Source organism: Dreissena polymorpha, chromosome 15, assembly GCF_020536995.1.
Source record: "Dreissena polymorpha isolate Duluth1 chromosome 15, UMN_Dpol_1.0, whole genome shotgun sequence".
NCBI classification, from domain to species: domain Eukaryota; kingdom Metazoa; phylum Mollusca; class Bivalvia; order Myida; family Dreissenidae; genus Dreissena; species Dreissena polymorpha.
In genome coordinates, this window is record NC_068369.1 from 23160040 (window position 1) to 23178024 (window position 17985).

Sequence of the window (17985 nt, forward strand, 5' to 3'; positions counted from 1 at the left end):
TGCTTAATTTATTTGACAGAAAGTTACTTCAAGGTTGTACTTTGACCAACGAGTTCAAAGATGCGCAAGTGATGTACCAATACTCGCCAGTAATATGAATCTGTAATTAACGTAATAAAAAAAAGCAAACTACGAAAGTTATTGTCTAACACCTTCCATTGTTCGTAAAACAAATAATATTTAAACAAATAGTATTAACCTGAACGAAACAATACTATAGGCATACCTGTTAATGTTAGGAGCTCTTCTTCTGAAAACTCTTTCTTACAATTTGTGCATTGCATAAGTACATATAAATGACAACCGTTAATACACGGTACACGCATTTCTTTAATTTCCTTATGTTTACAGTATTTTTGTTTTAAGAAAGTCGGACATGTGGCTGTTTGTTCGTCATTTTCGCCTTGGTTGGAATGCCCGTGCTGTGACGTACCATCCTCAATGCGGTGGGCGTCATTAGCTGTTACTGGTTTATTTGGACCAGAATGGACAAAAGGCTCCACACATGCACGTTCTGATCGATTTTTGTGGTCGTTGTCACCAAATGTAGCATTCCATGCATTCTGTTTTGGAAATGCCGTAGCCTCTTGAAAAGAATCGGTATTATGTATGGCATCAGGATGATAAGCGGATACATTAAAAAGATGGTTACCATTCCTGTTGGCGGACACAAGTGGTTTAGAACTGTCGTTGAAATCGCTTTCAGGTCCTGTGGGTGATTCGATTTCGAGTTCTTTTGTATCGTGCTTCTTTGGATCATTAGTGAAGCGGTCGTTACTTCTTATGAAATTGGAAGGATGTTTAGACGGCAAATCTTTGGTTGTAAACTGAAATCCTAAGGTGAAATGTGTATGTCGATCTTCATGTTTAGGCGTACATTTATCGTCCGTTTTTTCACCAGTTTCTTCGTTATCAACCAAATCAGTATAAGCACGTCCTGATTGCTTGTTTTCTACAAGTTTTGCACGAGCATTGTAATCCAATGCATTTTCATCATTGGCCAGAGCGTTTGCTGCTATGTCAGTATTAGTATCAATGTTATCATTAGAATCGTTGGAAGAGTCTTTTACGCCTTTAACAGCTTTAACGTTGTCCACCTCAAAATCGTCTGGTAATTCGGTTATGACTGGACCTTCAGATAAACCGCGAGTTTCAGACAAACGACCACGTGGTGTGTGGAAGACAACCATACGAAATACATTCCGGTCTGTCATGTTTTGTGTTTATTGCATGGACGTTATCATTTTTGTTTGAGAATTCTATCTGCGATTGTGAAGTATTTCACACAGCTTTGTGCAGTTTCGACCATGAGCATTACTTCTTCCTGATACAAAGAAAACATTTCTGAAAAATAAATAAAAAACAGGCATATTTTTAAAATATAAATGACAGTGTGTGTGACCAAAAAAACATGAATGTTTTGTTTTCTAAACATTAGAGTGTATTTATGTTCAAAGTCGCCCATGTTAATGTATTTATGCAGCTACGAAACTAAACCCTTTTGGATCGGATTCTTTACTACAGGTATTCCATAAGATAAGGCATTTCTATGTTTGTTTAGTTTACTAATCTGTCTTCTTGGAAACAATGTCTTTAGAAAAAAATGTTGGTATTAAACGTGCAATCCTTCTCAAGGAATGTGGGTTCATTCTGTTAAATCCTCGTTTGAAAGATAAAAACGTGTACGTTAAACACTTGACACAGTTATCGTATCAAATATTACAGATAAGATATATTTTTAACACATGCATATGTAATCTGGATGTTACCTTACGGGTTTTTGTGCACATTATTGTTTAAGCTTGCAAATGCTAAAGCATATCACTTTGGAAATAAATCGAAAGTCATATTACCCTAGTATATTCCGTATTATTTACATATAGTCCACGTCTTTTGCAAAGTGTATGCGACATTTTGAAGTGTTGAAGCCTTTTTTTAAATTAAACTTACACACACAAACTTGTTTATTCCATTTCGTTTTTTATTTATATAAAACCTTCAGAAAGTAATTAATAATACACGAATGCACACTATAGAAATTCAATTCGAAAGTTTCAATCGGACATTCCGATGTTAAATGCTTGCTTTTTAATACGCCATTGCGTTTCACATTTCAACAATTTATTTTCCAGTGTACATTGGAACTTGTCTATCCGAAATATGCTAGTCCATAAGTGAACTATACCGACGTACGGTTCTTCGATTTAATGTTTATTAGTCATCAGAAAACAACAATCAAAACATGAAAACTATTTATATGCAAAGTATACGATAAACGTTAGAATATTTGCGTAAGAAAAAAGGTAATGTATGCACTCGCTGCCACTTTCTATAATGTCCTTTATGATATATTTTATTATACAATTTGAAAACAAAAAGCACATACTACAAACATAATGAATACTTACATTCACCGTTATCATACTTATACGAACTTGGATTGCTGCTATATATATGTTGTTTCATTTCTACATTTTAACAATAAAGATTATATCATGAAAATATGATAGATAAATGTATTCCAACAACCTGTACATATCATTTACATAACACAAATGTTAAATTTATTAAAACTTAAATCATTGGCAACCTCTGAAATTACCCGTATAATTTCCCACTTTCGATTTCACATTTCGTTTACATGTGTTATATAGACGCTAAACGCCAAACTTATAAATTTTAATTCTGTTTTCTATAATAAAACCAATACTTTAGCAAATAAATTTTTTAATGTACACAATAAATGCCGTTATTTCAGCATTTTATCAATAATCTAACAGGCCGTGTTGCCAAGTGGCTATTTGGGGTTTTCCAACGACACCTGTAATTACCTGTGCTTTCGATTATGCAAGTCGTTTACAAGTGCTATATACACGCTAAACGACCAACATATAAATTTCATTTTGTATTCAATACTAGCACCGATAATTTAGCACATAACGATGCTAATGTACATAAGGAATACCGTCATTACAGCATTATCAATAAAACTTAACAGTCTGTGAAGGTAAATGGCTATTTGGGGTTTTCCAACGGCGACCTGCATAACTGCGGATTTAATAAACGTCCGGGATGACGAGCAATGGGAATCACTGTAATATCACAGTGTTTGTGAATTTCATGAAGTAACCTCTCTTTTAGTGATCTTCCGAAAAGTTTAACTCGAATGCTGCTATTGAATGCGAAGAAAAAGCAGCCTAAATGTGTCATTTAACAAGTTTAAAAATGTGCTGTAATCTGATTGTTTTTTAAGCGGTTTATAAATTGATACATAGAGAAGGAATGTGTTATTTGTAAATAACACACCTGACATTGGTATTTCAAAGACGGCGATGGTAAAGATGACTATATTGAAATAAAATAAATGGATGTGATTACAGATGTCTGCTTTTAAAAAAGTTCGCATTAAATGGTTTAATTTTATATATGCAAACATAAAAATAACTCAAGAATAAAACAATAATATCCATAAATGGATGTGATCATAGATGTTGGCTTTAAAAAAAGTTCGCACTTAATGCTTTAATTTGATATATGCAAACATCGGAATAACTCAAGAATAAAAGAATAATATACTGTAAAGAATGAATAAAGGAGAAAAAGGTTTACCTGCGCTCAAGCTCTAAACACTGGCCTTTGGATTTAATAGCAATCGCCTTAAACACTCGGCTTTTCTTGCTGTTAGATCACATTATGAATTATATACTTTGTATAAGCAGCCTTCCACAAAATATAACAAAATCAGAAGAAACACTCCAAATTCTCCCACCGTTTCGCGTTTGTAACGATTGATCCTTTTATCAATGTCTAATCACAATAATTCATTTATAAGAATGTACATTGTATTTAAATATGAGTGCAAGTTATTGTGTTATTTCACTCACTGATGTACAGCGTTTTGTAATTACTTATATGTGACTAAAATTGCGACGATCTGTGAACAAGTCCCTTTTACACTTGTCACATGTTTTTTTTTTCATGGCGTGCATTCGAAACTTTTCAGTGTTTTTAAACATGAATACAGAACTTTAATTTCGTGATTTACTGTATTCAGAAAACGAATTATAATTGCATACCGATATACTGATTCAGTTCAATCCGAAGAATAATTGTTCGACCTATCCAAGCAAAATAGTCAGTCAGACGGGAGGGCGGGCGAACGGGCGAACGGGAGGACGGGCAGACGGACGCACAGACAGACATACAGACGGACGGACGGACAAACAGACAGACAGACATACAGACAGACAGACATACAGACAGACAGACAGACAGACAGACAGACAGACAGACAGACAGACAGACAGACAGACAGACAGACAGACAGACAGACAGACAGACAGATAGACAGACAGACAGACAGACAGACAGACAGACAGACAGACAGACAGACAGACAGACAGACAGACAGACAGACAGACAGACAGACAGACAGACAGACAGACAGACAGACAGACAGACAAACAGACAGACAGACAGACACTCGCATATGAAAACGAGTTGTCAAATTATAATATATTTAACAAAAGCTATCTTTGAAATCGGGAAACAAAATTAATATTTACGTTTACGTCATGATAAACCAGGAAGTTGCTTTCATTTGTTACTTTACTTGAGGTTGAAACGTCAGTGCAGAACGATAACGTAATGCGATTGGTCAATAAAACAAAAGTTTAGCCAATGCATACGCGCACAAACTATATTACACGTGCTTAAGAGAAACAATTGTAATATTAGTAATATTGCATAGAAAACAAGATTTAGCATGAGATAAATGTTTTCTCACGAACACATTCATCAATCATGTAAGCATCTTCATAATTTTTACATCGGGCCCTTATACAATCTGGTCGTACATCTATCAATGTCATACATTAGACAAACATTTTATTGAAGAAAATTGTGATGTTTGTTTTGCGATTAGGGCTGTGTTTGGTGTGTTTTTTTCTGACTTTTTATATCTGTTTGTATATATATCGTTTTTAAGGATGTGACATGATGACAAATTTACAGAAACTTGCGAGTATGATAACTCATTTCACTACTTGTTTTAGTGCAAGCCCTGAACTTACACACTTGCAATTCTTTTAGTCTAATACTACTTTATCGCTTTCTAAAGAATTTAAATATGTCTGAACCGCGGACATGTGCTGAGGATGAGGAATATTCCTTGGAAAGAACTTGCACACTTGGGTAAAAGCTGAATCTGGGGAAAAAGAAAAATAGAATACTAATTATTAAGTGGCATGTGAACCTCCCAATTTGCAAACAATAAATATTGTCTGAGAAAGAGAAATTACTGTTCACATAAAGTTACTTGTGAGTTGTGACATCATACTAATAAAATACTGTACACTTCAGAACTTTATTACTTTTTTAACAAAATCAAATATGACTACATAAATATTCCAATGTTCACAATTTACAATTTTACAAACAAACAATTAGATGACAATGCTGCAAATTCATAAAAAAATCTGATACATTTTTTACGCAGGAAAGTATCGTTAAAATGTTAACACTTTTCGTCATCAGTTGTGGGATGTTTATTTTAATTGTCACAAAAATTATTTGAAAATCTTACGTTGTATATCGTATCAGTTGTTCCCTGTGTTGATCTGCCTTACCTCTCCTTTGTCATGAAATGAACTTTGGAACAGGGTCTGTCACGTCCAAACTAATTTGAAAGCGAGGGTGATGGCGTAGCTCGCTAACCATCGTGTTGAACACTGGGGCCCTTTTCTATAATAAGGGAAAATAATCCTTTATGGTTGAAGAAATACAGTTTCTTTTGTGTGCATGAACTTCAAACCACATTCAGTAAGCTAATTGAATGCGTTATAAAAAATAATTAGACCGTATGAATTTTCATGACACTCACCCGATATTTCTTTATTAATCCATTATTGGATAATGTTAATGCTATTAAATGCTGAGTAAGATTAGAATAAACTCTACATATGCTTAGTCCAAACGAAGCACACATACTATGTAAATGATGATTTACTCCAGACCACTACTTAAAGGGACTGTCAACCACGACGACGAAGAAAAGAAAAGTTGTAAAATACCGTATTTGTTTACAATTATTAGTTTATATTGATTAAAATATCATGACTGGTATATTACATTACTTGTAAAAAGTTCATATTTTCAGTATATTCGGTAATAAACTTTTGCGATGTGAAATCGAAAGTACATCGCGAAAATAGTTGACATTACGGTATACACACTATAAATAACGCAAGTAGATTGATCATTTAATATATAAAATATATACAATTCACTACGCATGCACAATTTGCATTCCTGGGTTTACCACGTGACGATGATGGTCAATCTACTGGCGTTATTTATAGTTAACTGGAAGTTACCCAGTAAAATTTATTACCGAATATACTGAAAAAATGAACATTTGACAACTTTTTTCAAGTAATGTAATACCAGTCGTGATATTTTAATCAATTTAAACTATTAATTGTAAAAAAATACGGTATTTTACAACTTTTCTTTTCTTCGTCGTCGTGGTTGACAGTCCCTTTAACTATATAATTCAACGTTACCGTCTCATCAACATTTTACCAATCTCAATGCAATTGTTAGTTCAGTAAGTAATTTGTCCTTTGGGAATACTTCTTATATGTTTGGCAAAGTTAAATGTTTTCAAGATATTTATTGCAAAGTGTTTTACGGTACTATAACACAAATAATGTGTTTATGCTGCTTGATTAAGGAATGCATTGATTCTAAATGTAAGCTTTCATAATAACCATATACCAACCAACAATAAACAGATGCTGTCATTTAATGCAATTAACATAATAAATCTTAAAACAAGAGCACCGCAAAGCGGGTGCCAACGCTCGGTGCAGTTTTGAATAAATGAAAGTTTGTCAGAAGAATATTAGAGGTCACAGTGGCCTTTACCTTTGACCTAGTTACCCTAAAATGGGTGTGGCGTGTCGAACGCATCAAGGTGCAGCTACATATGAAGTTTAAATGTTGTAGGTGGAAGCACTTTGATTTTAGAGCCAATGTTAAGGTTTTAGCACAACGCGGACATCGAACGGCAGACGATCAGGTTATGACAATACCTCGGGTTTTCTCCGAAAACAATCTCATTTTCGACAATCATAACAAAGAACTATATACACCATCCGTCCAGCATTGATTTAAAAAAAAATGTTTAAGGTTTACAAAATAAATTGACCGTTGAGATTTCATGTTATTGTACAAGGCAATAAATTTATGTCCGATTTGAATAAGATTAAGTTCATACACACAAAACAATGAAAATGTTTACCTCGGAAATACCTGATGTGATAATAAATCAAAATGACGGACAGTGGTGTTGTTTTTGTTGTGGTTACAGTAAAAATGAATGATTTGTTTTGTTATAAAAAACAATTTTGACACTAAGAAAAGTCAAATATGGCATAGTGAATGTATAAACAATCATTTATCCGATACCTAAACATGATATTAAGACAACTATGATTATAATATTCCTTTAGTACCGAGAAATACTGGATTTCATGTTATCAAAAAAGCTCAAAGCATTCAAGAAGAAGTACCCATCAGAACACCACAACAATGAAATATTCCACTTATTTTTTTATCTCAGTACTCACAATCATAATCAACATAGCACGTCACCTACACAACAACAAATGATGAAAACACGAATTTTAGTTGACTTTGCAAATGGAGTAATGACTGGTCGTTTCAGCAAAAATTGTAAAATTGTGTCATTATTAAATGAGAAAGTTCATTTTGTTTAACTATAACATATTGGATGGTGATTGAAATGCTCATAATCGTACCAGAGATGATGCTGAGAAGTATCTGGGTATACTCTCCACCAAAAAATTGAATTTTGAAAGTCACATTAACAGCACAGTTAATAAAGTCAACAGAATAACTGGACTAATCAAGAGAATATTCACGCATATGAACAATGCATTGTTTTTGACATTATACAAGTTGCTTATTAGATCTCATCTGGACTATGGCAACTTGATCTACTATCCTCATCCTAAGAAACTTAAACAAATAATTGAAAACGCACAGCGTAGGGCCACCAGATTAGTACCTGAAATCTGTAAATTATCATATCAAGATCGTTCAACTGAAATAGATGCTGGAACTTTTTTCAATTATTCTGAAAATAGCGGGACAAGAGGCTATTGCTTAAAACTTGCAAAACCGAAAGGACATAAGTCATTTTGCCTCCATTCTTTTGGACATCGCACAATCTCAGTTTGGAGCAATTTACTTCAAGACAGTGTGACATATGATACCGTACTTTCGTTAAAAACTCAACTAGACAAATTATGGTTGGATAAGCGGTTTGACATATCAGAAGTGCATTAATATGAGTCAAATTAAGGAACTAGTGGCATTTATAACAAATACAATTCAGACCAGAGTGGAAATACTATAATTGAAGAGGTTCCCAGAAGACACAAGGTAGGAGAAAATAAAATCAGTTAAGTTATTAAAACAGTAGAGAACCAAAGCAAATAGTTTGTTTATAGCACCTACCGTAAAGATAATCGTGTGTTCTTGACAGCTGAACAGGAGCTTTTCTTAGAGTTTGTGTTTGAGTTGTGATTTTTGTTTGTTTACGCAATTATTTTGGGGAAAATGAAAAAATACAGTTTTGTTAAACTCCGTCGTCCATGTTTGTTTTTTAATCCGATATGGCGATCGTTTTTAGGTTTCCATAGAGACATAATAATCTTTCAAAAATGTAATGCTACTTTTCAAACAAACACTGTTTATAATCTAATTATGAACCGATATATATCTACAATATGGTATAGATAATAATAGCATTGAAACTAGAAATGGCGCGGCAGAGGTCGACGCGTATCCCCACGCCGCATGTTTGACCCAGGGGCGCCCCAGTGTTGGTAATGGGGCCATGCATAGTTGAGATTTACCGTATTGTCATAGGAGATGTTCAGTATTAATTTGAAGTAAATGGGTGTAGCAATGAAGAAGTTAATGTAAAAAAACCTAAAAATTTGAGTGAAAATCTCTGACCCGGCCCCATCACCAACTCCCATAAATTTTAACCCACGGGTCAAATCAAATTTAAAAATAGTGCACTGTGGCACATACGGTATGCTCACAGCTACCATGTGAGTAAGTTTCAAGGTTCTAGTGCTAATAGTGTTGGAGGAGATAGTGGCCAGGACGAACGGACAGACAGACGGCGGAGATAACCACATGATAGATTTCACAATCTAAACGCGGACCCTAGGTTCAAGGTCAAGGTCACAGTGGTAAAACATTTCATGCGCATGGAAAGGTCTTGTCCAGATACACATGCAAACCAAATATGAAATCAATATCTGAAGGGACACAGTAGGTATGAGCCGTTTTCGAATCGTAGTCGCAGATTTTGAAACCTGAACGCTGACCTCGAGTTCAAGGTCAAGGTCACAGGGGTCAAACATTTTATGCGCATGGAAAGGTGTTGTACAGATACACATGCATACCAAATATGAAAGTAATATTTGAAGGAACACATAAGTTATGAGCCTTTTTCGAATTGCGGTCGCAGATTTCAAAACCTGAAAACTGGCCCCAAGTTCAAGGTCAAGGTCACAGGTGTAAATTGTTTTATGTCCATGGAAAGGTGTTGTCCAGATACACATGCATACCAAATATGAAAGCAATATCTGCAGAGACACGTTATATATGAGCCTTTTTCGAATCGCAGTTGCAGATTTCGAAACCTGAAAACTGACCCCAAGTTCAAGGTCAAGGTCATAAGGGTGAAAAATTGTGAGCTCATGGATAGGTGTTGTCTTGATACACATGCATACCAAATATGAAAGTAATATATGAAGGGACACAGTAATTATGAGTCTTTTTCGAATCGCGATCGCAGATTTCGAAACCTGAAAACTAACCTCAAGGTCAAGGTCACAGGGGTAAACATTTTTTATGCGCATGAAAAGGTGTTGTCCAGATACACATGCATACCAAATATGAAAGCAATATCTGAAGGGACACAGTAGTTATGAGCCTTTTTCGAATCGCGGTCGCAGATTTCAAAACCTGAAAACTGGCCCGAATTCAAGGTCAAGGTCACAGGGGTAATTTTTTTTTATGCGCATGGAAAGGTCTTGTCCAGATACACACGCATACCAAATATGAAAGCAATATCTGAAAAGACACAGAAGTTATGAGCCTTTTTCAAATCGCGGTCGCAGATTTCGAAACCTGAAAACTGGCTCCAAGTTCAAGGTCAAGGTCACAGTGGTAAAAAATTGTATGCTCATGGATAGGTGTTGTCTAGATACACATGCATACTAAATATGAAAGCAATCTCTGAAGGGACACAGTAGTTATGAGACTTTTTCGAATCGCAGACTTCAAAAACTTAAAACTGACCCCAAATTCAAGGTCAAGGTCAAAGGGGTAAAACATTGTATGCACATGGATAGAAGTTGTCTAGATACACATGCATACAAAATATGAAAGCAATATCTGAAGGGACAGAGTAGTTATGAGCCTTTTTCGAACCGCGGTCGCAGGAAAATCTCTGACCCGGCCTCAACCCAAACCCCATAACTTTTGACCCAGGGGTCAGATCAAAATTCCAAATAGTGCAGGGTCGCACATATGCTCATAGCTACCATGTGTGTAAGTTTCAAGGTTCTAGTGCTTATAATGTAGGAGGAGATAGTGGCCAGGACGGACGGACAGACAGACGGACAGACGCCGGAGATAACCACAATATCCCCCCGCTTTTCAAAAAGCGTGGGGATAATAAAAAATGTATCTTATAGTAGGTTACACTGCACCATACGTCCGTTTTGGCTGTCAATGTCAACAGCCCTGTACGTAGGGGCTATCCCGCTAAATGTGGGCACACACAAATGTATAATATTATGAGAATGTTTTCAAAAATAATTGGAATAATTGTTTGCTTAAGAAAAGTATCAATTGTGATAATAAATCATATTGCATTTATAATATTAGACTTGGAACGCCGTACGTATTGATTTAATCCGTTTGCCCTCCATTATAGATAACGAGGACCGTCGCATCCAAATTCAATTTGTAACCGAATATCCAGTTCAGTTCGTATTTTTCTGAAATGTTAATTTCTTCGCTAGTTTAACGTCTGCTTTTTTTCCGTCATTAAGGTTTAAGATCTGGTATACGACATTTTTATTTCATATTCTTTCTTTGCACATTTCATATTGCAATGATATTTTGCCCCAAAAGTTAGAGTTTAAGAAATAATTACCTAAAAAGTAACGATTTCAAGACGTCTCAGTCGCCAATCATCAATATATATGTTTATTCTTTATAACTCATTGCTTATATTTGCGCTTATATGGTCGGTACAGAAAATGCGGTGTAACGAGTGGAATTTACAAAATATCACCACTAAAGTGTTGTTTGCCCCCCCCCCTTCCACAAAAAAAACCAACAGAAAAATACCAATATTATTGCATAATTCATTTGTTTTAAATAATAATAAAAAAATAACGACAACGATTGTGCAAACTTTGGGCATAGATTTGTCATCATGCAGCATTGATTGAAAACTATTTACATATGTTATTTTCAAAGCACACATTTTAAGTTTAAGCTTCACTTTCTATGGCTTCCATGTTTGTACAAATGAATATGTCATTACCGTGCGGTTGTTGAGAATTAAAGATGTTGCGTGAACTTATTTAACACATGGTTTTCTTTTGCAAGTCTCATAAACTGCTTACACGTATTAATAACATGTAGAAAATCATTTGTACTTGTTTAAACTTTGCTAATTTACTTTTTTAAAATGCAATCTTATATTTTTGTGTTTTATTTACAACAATTTAATATTTAGAATAGTCAAACATTATTATTATAGAAATAACCCGTTGATAAATCAAGTTTGGCTGTCGAGGTAAATGAATCCGGGACCTCTCGATGTAAAATTATATGCCTTTTCTCGACACCTCAGTGAATTTTGATAGTATACTCGTGCGTATAGGAACAAGGATCTTGTAATTTATTTTGGTCACATTATCTCAGTTTAACGTACATACTCAGAAGCCGTTCGGAATAAAGCAATTTTACACGAAGTTCACTACAGATTAAAAACCTCAAAAGTTATAAGAATTATCCAAAATACGTTTTAGTTGGAAAGCACACATAGAGCCTACCGGTAAAGGCAAACATTGTCCCCTTCCATTATACACAAATGATCAAAGCAGTTTAGAAAATGACACCGTGTTTTAATTGACTTACTTTTATATTAAAAGTCAAACAAACATTCAAAACGAAACAAACATAGCCTCATTTACAGCGTAATCATGATATCATAATGTTAACAGTTCCCAGCAAACATTTCATATCGGTCCTATATCGGCCCGATATCATTTCCAATGTCGGGCCTATATCGGGTTTTATAGCGGTTCGACGTAGGATGTGCAACACGGCTATATATCGGCCCGATATACTCTCTATATATATATCTATTTAAGATATGCAACCGACATCATGTCGATATTTAAAACATATATTTTTTCATAAACAATAAAAAAACGTATATATTAACAACAAAAACTCTTACTAAGATTATTTCAATTTTCAATATATGATGCATTTATTATACATTGTAAAACTGTCGACCAAGAAAAAACTTAAAATTAACAATGAAGACTAGATGGTTATTTGTAAAAAAAACACATTTACAACTAGATTATTGCTTTTTTAACTGCCAAAATATTATATGTTATTTTATTGTTAATTCCAACGAAAGCTTATGCAGGGACCTATACAAACAAAATAGCAATGTATAGGTCCCTGGATCATGGCATCATATTGACATGTTCATACTAATGCAATATTGTGACTAGGAAAAACATTTAACGATAAAAACTAGCTATTTATAACTAAAATTTCAATCAGTCAAAATTATACAAGCGAATACAGGTAAAAGGGTACATTTTTTCAGTAAAAGACTAGACAAAACTATGACAGCGTCATCAATGTCACATTGCTCCAGAACCTATGCCAAAGAAAAGGTTGTTTGATAGATACGTTCTGGCTCAATAAAATAGTCGGGATGTTAACTTCTTTTCCAAATGTATCTAATAACATTTCGTTAAGCTCTTATCCAAGGACATCAAAAGTAAAACTAAGTCTAAATCCTTATTAACTTCATCGAACCAATAGTGTCCCGTGACAAAAGGCAAATATAATGCAAACAGCCAATGTCGCACATAACAAGAACAGGGATAACTATTAGGTTAACTATGTAATTGACAACCAACTCAGCCTTGCAAGACTGGCAAATAATAACAAATACAAAATAATGAAATCAAATAGAACGAGATCTCATGGCAGCATTTTGATAAGTTCATATTAATGCAATATTGTGATACTTTTGTCTCGAAAAAACATTTAACGATTAAGACAAGATATTTATAACTACAATTTGAAACAGTCAGAAATATACAAGTAAATACATATTAAACGGTACATTTTCATTGAAGGATGATACAAAACAGGCTGTCAAATATAACAAATATAACAGAATGAAATCATATATTAAGAAAAACTATTAAAACACATAATAAATGTAGTATTCATTCATTCTAAGGGAAATATAAAACAAATAAAAAATGTAAGCCATGTCCGACTATTATGCAAATAAGAAACAAAACAGCAATGTCAAAACTACCTTCGTTCGGAAGATAATATTATTTATTTACAATATACAATATTTATACTAACACACACATTATTGCTGGTTCGGAAGTTTGGTTACATAATAATGACACATACTTGTTAATTGCAACCGAGTATATATAATTTGATGAGATCGTAAATATCCTTTGATGTTAACTCTTCTGTAAAAGTTTATATATTGTTTAAAGATTATATTTGAAAACAGTAATTTACCAATCGCATCATATGAACAATAACACTATATTAACATTCTTGTACAAGCTTAATAACAAAATTAATTCTGATAATAATTAAGAAAGGTTGGCAATATTTTTACTCTGTCATAATTGCCAGTGTTCGTCCTTAACATACATGTTTTGTTTTTGTTTTATTGCATATTCATCTCTTGCAGTTTTGAGCAAATCAGATTTATTCTATTGATATCTTCCTGCAAGTTGCTTCTATCCTTTGGGATGATAGCTAGTTCCATTATTTTTCTATTTGTTCGTTTTCTCACATCCGCATAAAATTCTCTGACTTTATCAGCAATAGTTATATCTGAGACACATACATTTGATGTGCAGTTTGCTAGCTGAATGATCACGTAATCCAGGGCTTCCAATTCTACTTTGGTTATGACAGCTTCATCAATGTCACATTGCTCCAGAACCTTTGCCAAAGCAAAGGTTGTTTGACAGATACGTTCTGGCGCAATAAAATGAGTCGGGATGTTTACTTCTTTTTCAAATTTATCTAATAACATTCCGTTAAGCTCTTTTCCAAAGACATCAACAAGTGAAACTGAGTCTAAATCCGTATTAACTTCATCGAACCAATAGTGTCCCGTGACAAAAGCCACATAGAATGCGAACAGCCAACGTCGCACATTACAAAAAGCAGGGAAAACTACCAGGTTAACTATGTAATTGAAAGCCAACTCAGCGTTGCAAACCTGATTCAATTCCTCTACAGCTTCAGTGCATCGTTCGTATGCTAGTGAAAACCGTTCACGTTCCACAAACTCTTGTATGCCGGCTACTGCTGTTGGTATAAAGCATTCTTCGAGAACTCTTTCAGTATCGCTCGATTGCATGCTTTCTACCAGTCGATGGAACATGCCGGCAAATGCTCTCGACCATCTATCCTCAAAGTCCTTTGCTGGAGTACTGAACGCATTACATAGACAGACAAATGTGTGCTTTTGTGCAATAAGCAGTCGTTGCTTAACTAGACTTCTTTCGTCAAGTGAGAGATTATTTGGCATCAAATTCAACGTGCTATCAAAAAAGTTGGGGAAACATGCATCATTTATGTTGGATATGAATCGACCAATCAATGACCGAAGACAGAGCGTAGGATCCGACTTCCAAACATTAGCCGGTGTTTCTTGACATTGATAATAGAACGCGTGTTTTACACAAACGTACGGTAAGTACAGATTGACTTGTGTTTCGTCCAAAAGGATTTTTGTAATCTTGAAACAATCTTTCTGATAATCTTCAAAAGCCTTCGCGAGGAGAATATCTTCTGCCAATCTAAAATCGTATTTCCATGCATATTTAGAACATTCGAGCTCAGGGACCACGAGGAATCCATCCCCAGTTAATAAATCATATATTGCCCTTTTAGGTGGCCAACCGTACCGGCGGCTTCTTTCGAGCCATCGTTCGGTACTGGGCATTTTTGTTTGGAATGCAATCCATCGAGGGGAATCCATCATGTCAGACGGCATTTGTAAATGATGCAGAAAGTGTTCTTGGTTAAGACATCTCATCCAATTTTCAGGCTTTTCAGGTACAAGGTTTATGGTATTACCATTCTCTTGTCTTACAGCTTTTAGTTGATTCCTCTTGTGCACTTTACTAGATGTGAAATCATCAACCACAACTGTATCAAGTGGGATAATAAACAGATCCTCTTTGAAAGAACGTGTTTCCTGATTGGATCCTAAAATCCCGACGTAAAGAGCATCAGAGTGGTCTTTACAAAAATTATATAAAAGGTAAAAATTCGTTATTCTGGGAATTTGTTGTTGAACAAGAGGCTGAATAATCTGCTGTTTAAGGCAATACATCATTGCGAAGGACAAATATATGTCTGGGACATCGCCACCAATTCCTATTCAGGATAAAAGAAAATACAAAAATATATTATTCCAGCAGTATCGTACATCAATATATGAACGTTTAGTTATCATAACAATAAATGCATGTATGTTTCCATTAAATGATTTCTTTGAACGCACTTTACATGAGTATACAATAACAATGAAAGTGTAAATGCACGTTTAAACATATTTAGAACTGCTTGGCTGCACGAACCTGCGACCCCTGAATCTGAATTGCATCCAGAAATAACACACGAGTCAGAACGCCCTCCTAAAACTATATGCATCAACATTGGAAAAAAAATATTAATGTATTGCATTTTGTAAAGATTATTATTCCAAATATTCTTATACATTTCTACAAACCGCAAGATATTGTTTATAACGTAAGATGTTTTACTATTTGGCTTAACATATAACATCGCTTATTGGCTCTAAGAGTACACTTGTAGGTAGTTATTTACCAGCAATATATTTGATATTCGTCCAAATATGAACTTTAAAAATGTCGCTTGGCGTTGTGGATCTGTTGTCCGCCTAGCGACCGGGAGGTCCCGGGTTCGATCCCAACTGTGGGAGCGTTCTTTAGATCTTCCCAATAGACACCAAGTACTGGTTCTAGGCCCAGGATATCGACTCGAGAACTTTTAAAATAAGCCTTAGGCTTTCTATGCAATCGAGCTTAAATAAAAAGGTTTAAACTAAATAATTAACTCATTTCCCGCTGTATTGTAAAAGAACAACAGATCGATATCAAACTATCAGCATTTAAGTATAGACTGTTATACTGAATCACAATGTGGTCCCCCCATTGTCCGTCTTTATTCATCTCCTGAAAGTAGTCTTCTAAATCTCCTTCGATGAAGTTCCTAATGTTTGTGTTGTCATCCTGAAGTATTTTATTTATAAAATATATGACAAATAGTCACTTTTATTCATATGTATACAAAAATTCATCAGTAGGAAATCTTACCAAAAAAACATCTTTCTGGAATTAATTTACTATTTTATTGAACGTTTGGATCAATTTACAAATCAAACATTTAGTCTTTCACACCAATTTTAAACCAATGTAAACATTGTTTACTGGTAACTATGAGGTGTATGTATTGCCTTTCCAAATAAAATGCTTTAATACGGCAAGAACAAAATGAATATATTTCACCTTATCCGGCTTTCTACTCCCAAGAAATATAGTTACATATGATGTCTTATCCACCTATTTTACGACCAAGTACCACCTTTCACGCGTCAATCCAAACATATCGGGCCAGACGAAAAGAAAACTCACCAGTTGTGGATTCTGCCTAAGAAAATTCACTGCAGCTGTGCGCAGTGAACGTGGTGTATACTCGTACACTCCTCGAATCCTCAACTGGTCGACCATCGCTGAGAACAAACAGTTGCCATCCGAGCTGACATTCCTCATAGTGAATCCAAGGAGGGAAAACAGTGCATCAAACGAATGTGTTTTGCAGTACGGATCGAACTTGAACGATTCTTTAAGGGACAGGTTCGTTTGTGGACTTAAAGATGCTGGAACACAGCGATGCTATTGTCAATCGCTGATTTGACACTGCAAAATGCCATAGAAATAGCGCTTGCCATGGAAGCTGCTCATAAGGACGCCGCCGAGTTACAGTTATCGGCAGCCGCCGTTGTGCCCGTCAACCGAGTTGGACATTCAACAAAACCCAACAAATGGAAGCAACACAAACATGCCAAAGAGAGCAACAAGTGCATCCATTGTGGGAAAAATAATCACCCCTCCTTTAAATGCAGACTGAAGGATGCAGTTTGTCATCACTGTGAAGAAAAGGGACATATAAAGGCTATATGTAGGAAGCTTAAGTCGGTGCAGTATATGGAGGAAGACGTTTCAGTGATCAACACTGTGAACAAAAGAGACAACGGGAAATTTATCGTTAAGCCGAAGATTAACTATGTCGAGGTACCCATGAAGCTTGATACAGGATCAGCAGTTGCCCTCATATCAAACAAGGATTTCCGAAAACGATTCGGAAATATGAAAAAAAGCTCGATCCTGCTTATTCCATACTGAAGACATATTCAGGCAATGTCATAGAGCAACAAGGGACAGTTATGGTGAAAGTCAGTTATAATGGACAATCGCAGACAATGCGACTTTGCGTCGTAAAAGGTGATGGGCCTGCACTGTTCGGAAGGGA

At 35.1% G+C, this 17985-nt stretch overlaps 1 protein-coding gene across 17 annotated transcripts in view; it reads right to left on the minus strand.

Annotated features, from left to right (window-relative positions):
• LOC127860067 (uncharacterized) overlaps positions 1 to 17264 on the minus strand; it is a 27747-nt gene extending 10483 nt beyond the window's left edge. Inside the window, exons 1-2 of one of the 17 annotated variants that reach the window (XM_052397847.1) lie at positions 3610 to 3727; positions 227 to 1344 (exon numbers count right to left, since the gene is read on the minus strand). Coding sequence is in view for 8 of the 17 variants with exons in the window: in XM_052397857.1 (XP_052253817.1) it covers positions 227 to 1214 (988 nt within the window). In the remaining 9 variants the exon portion in view is untranslated. The other 16 variants (XM_052397844.1, XM_052397848.1, XM_052397843.1 and 13 more) reach the window with 16 other exon arrangements.
• Positions 17265 to 17985: the final 721 nt, after the last annotated feature.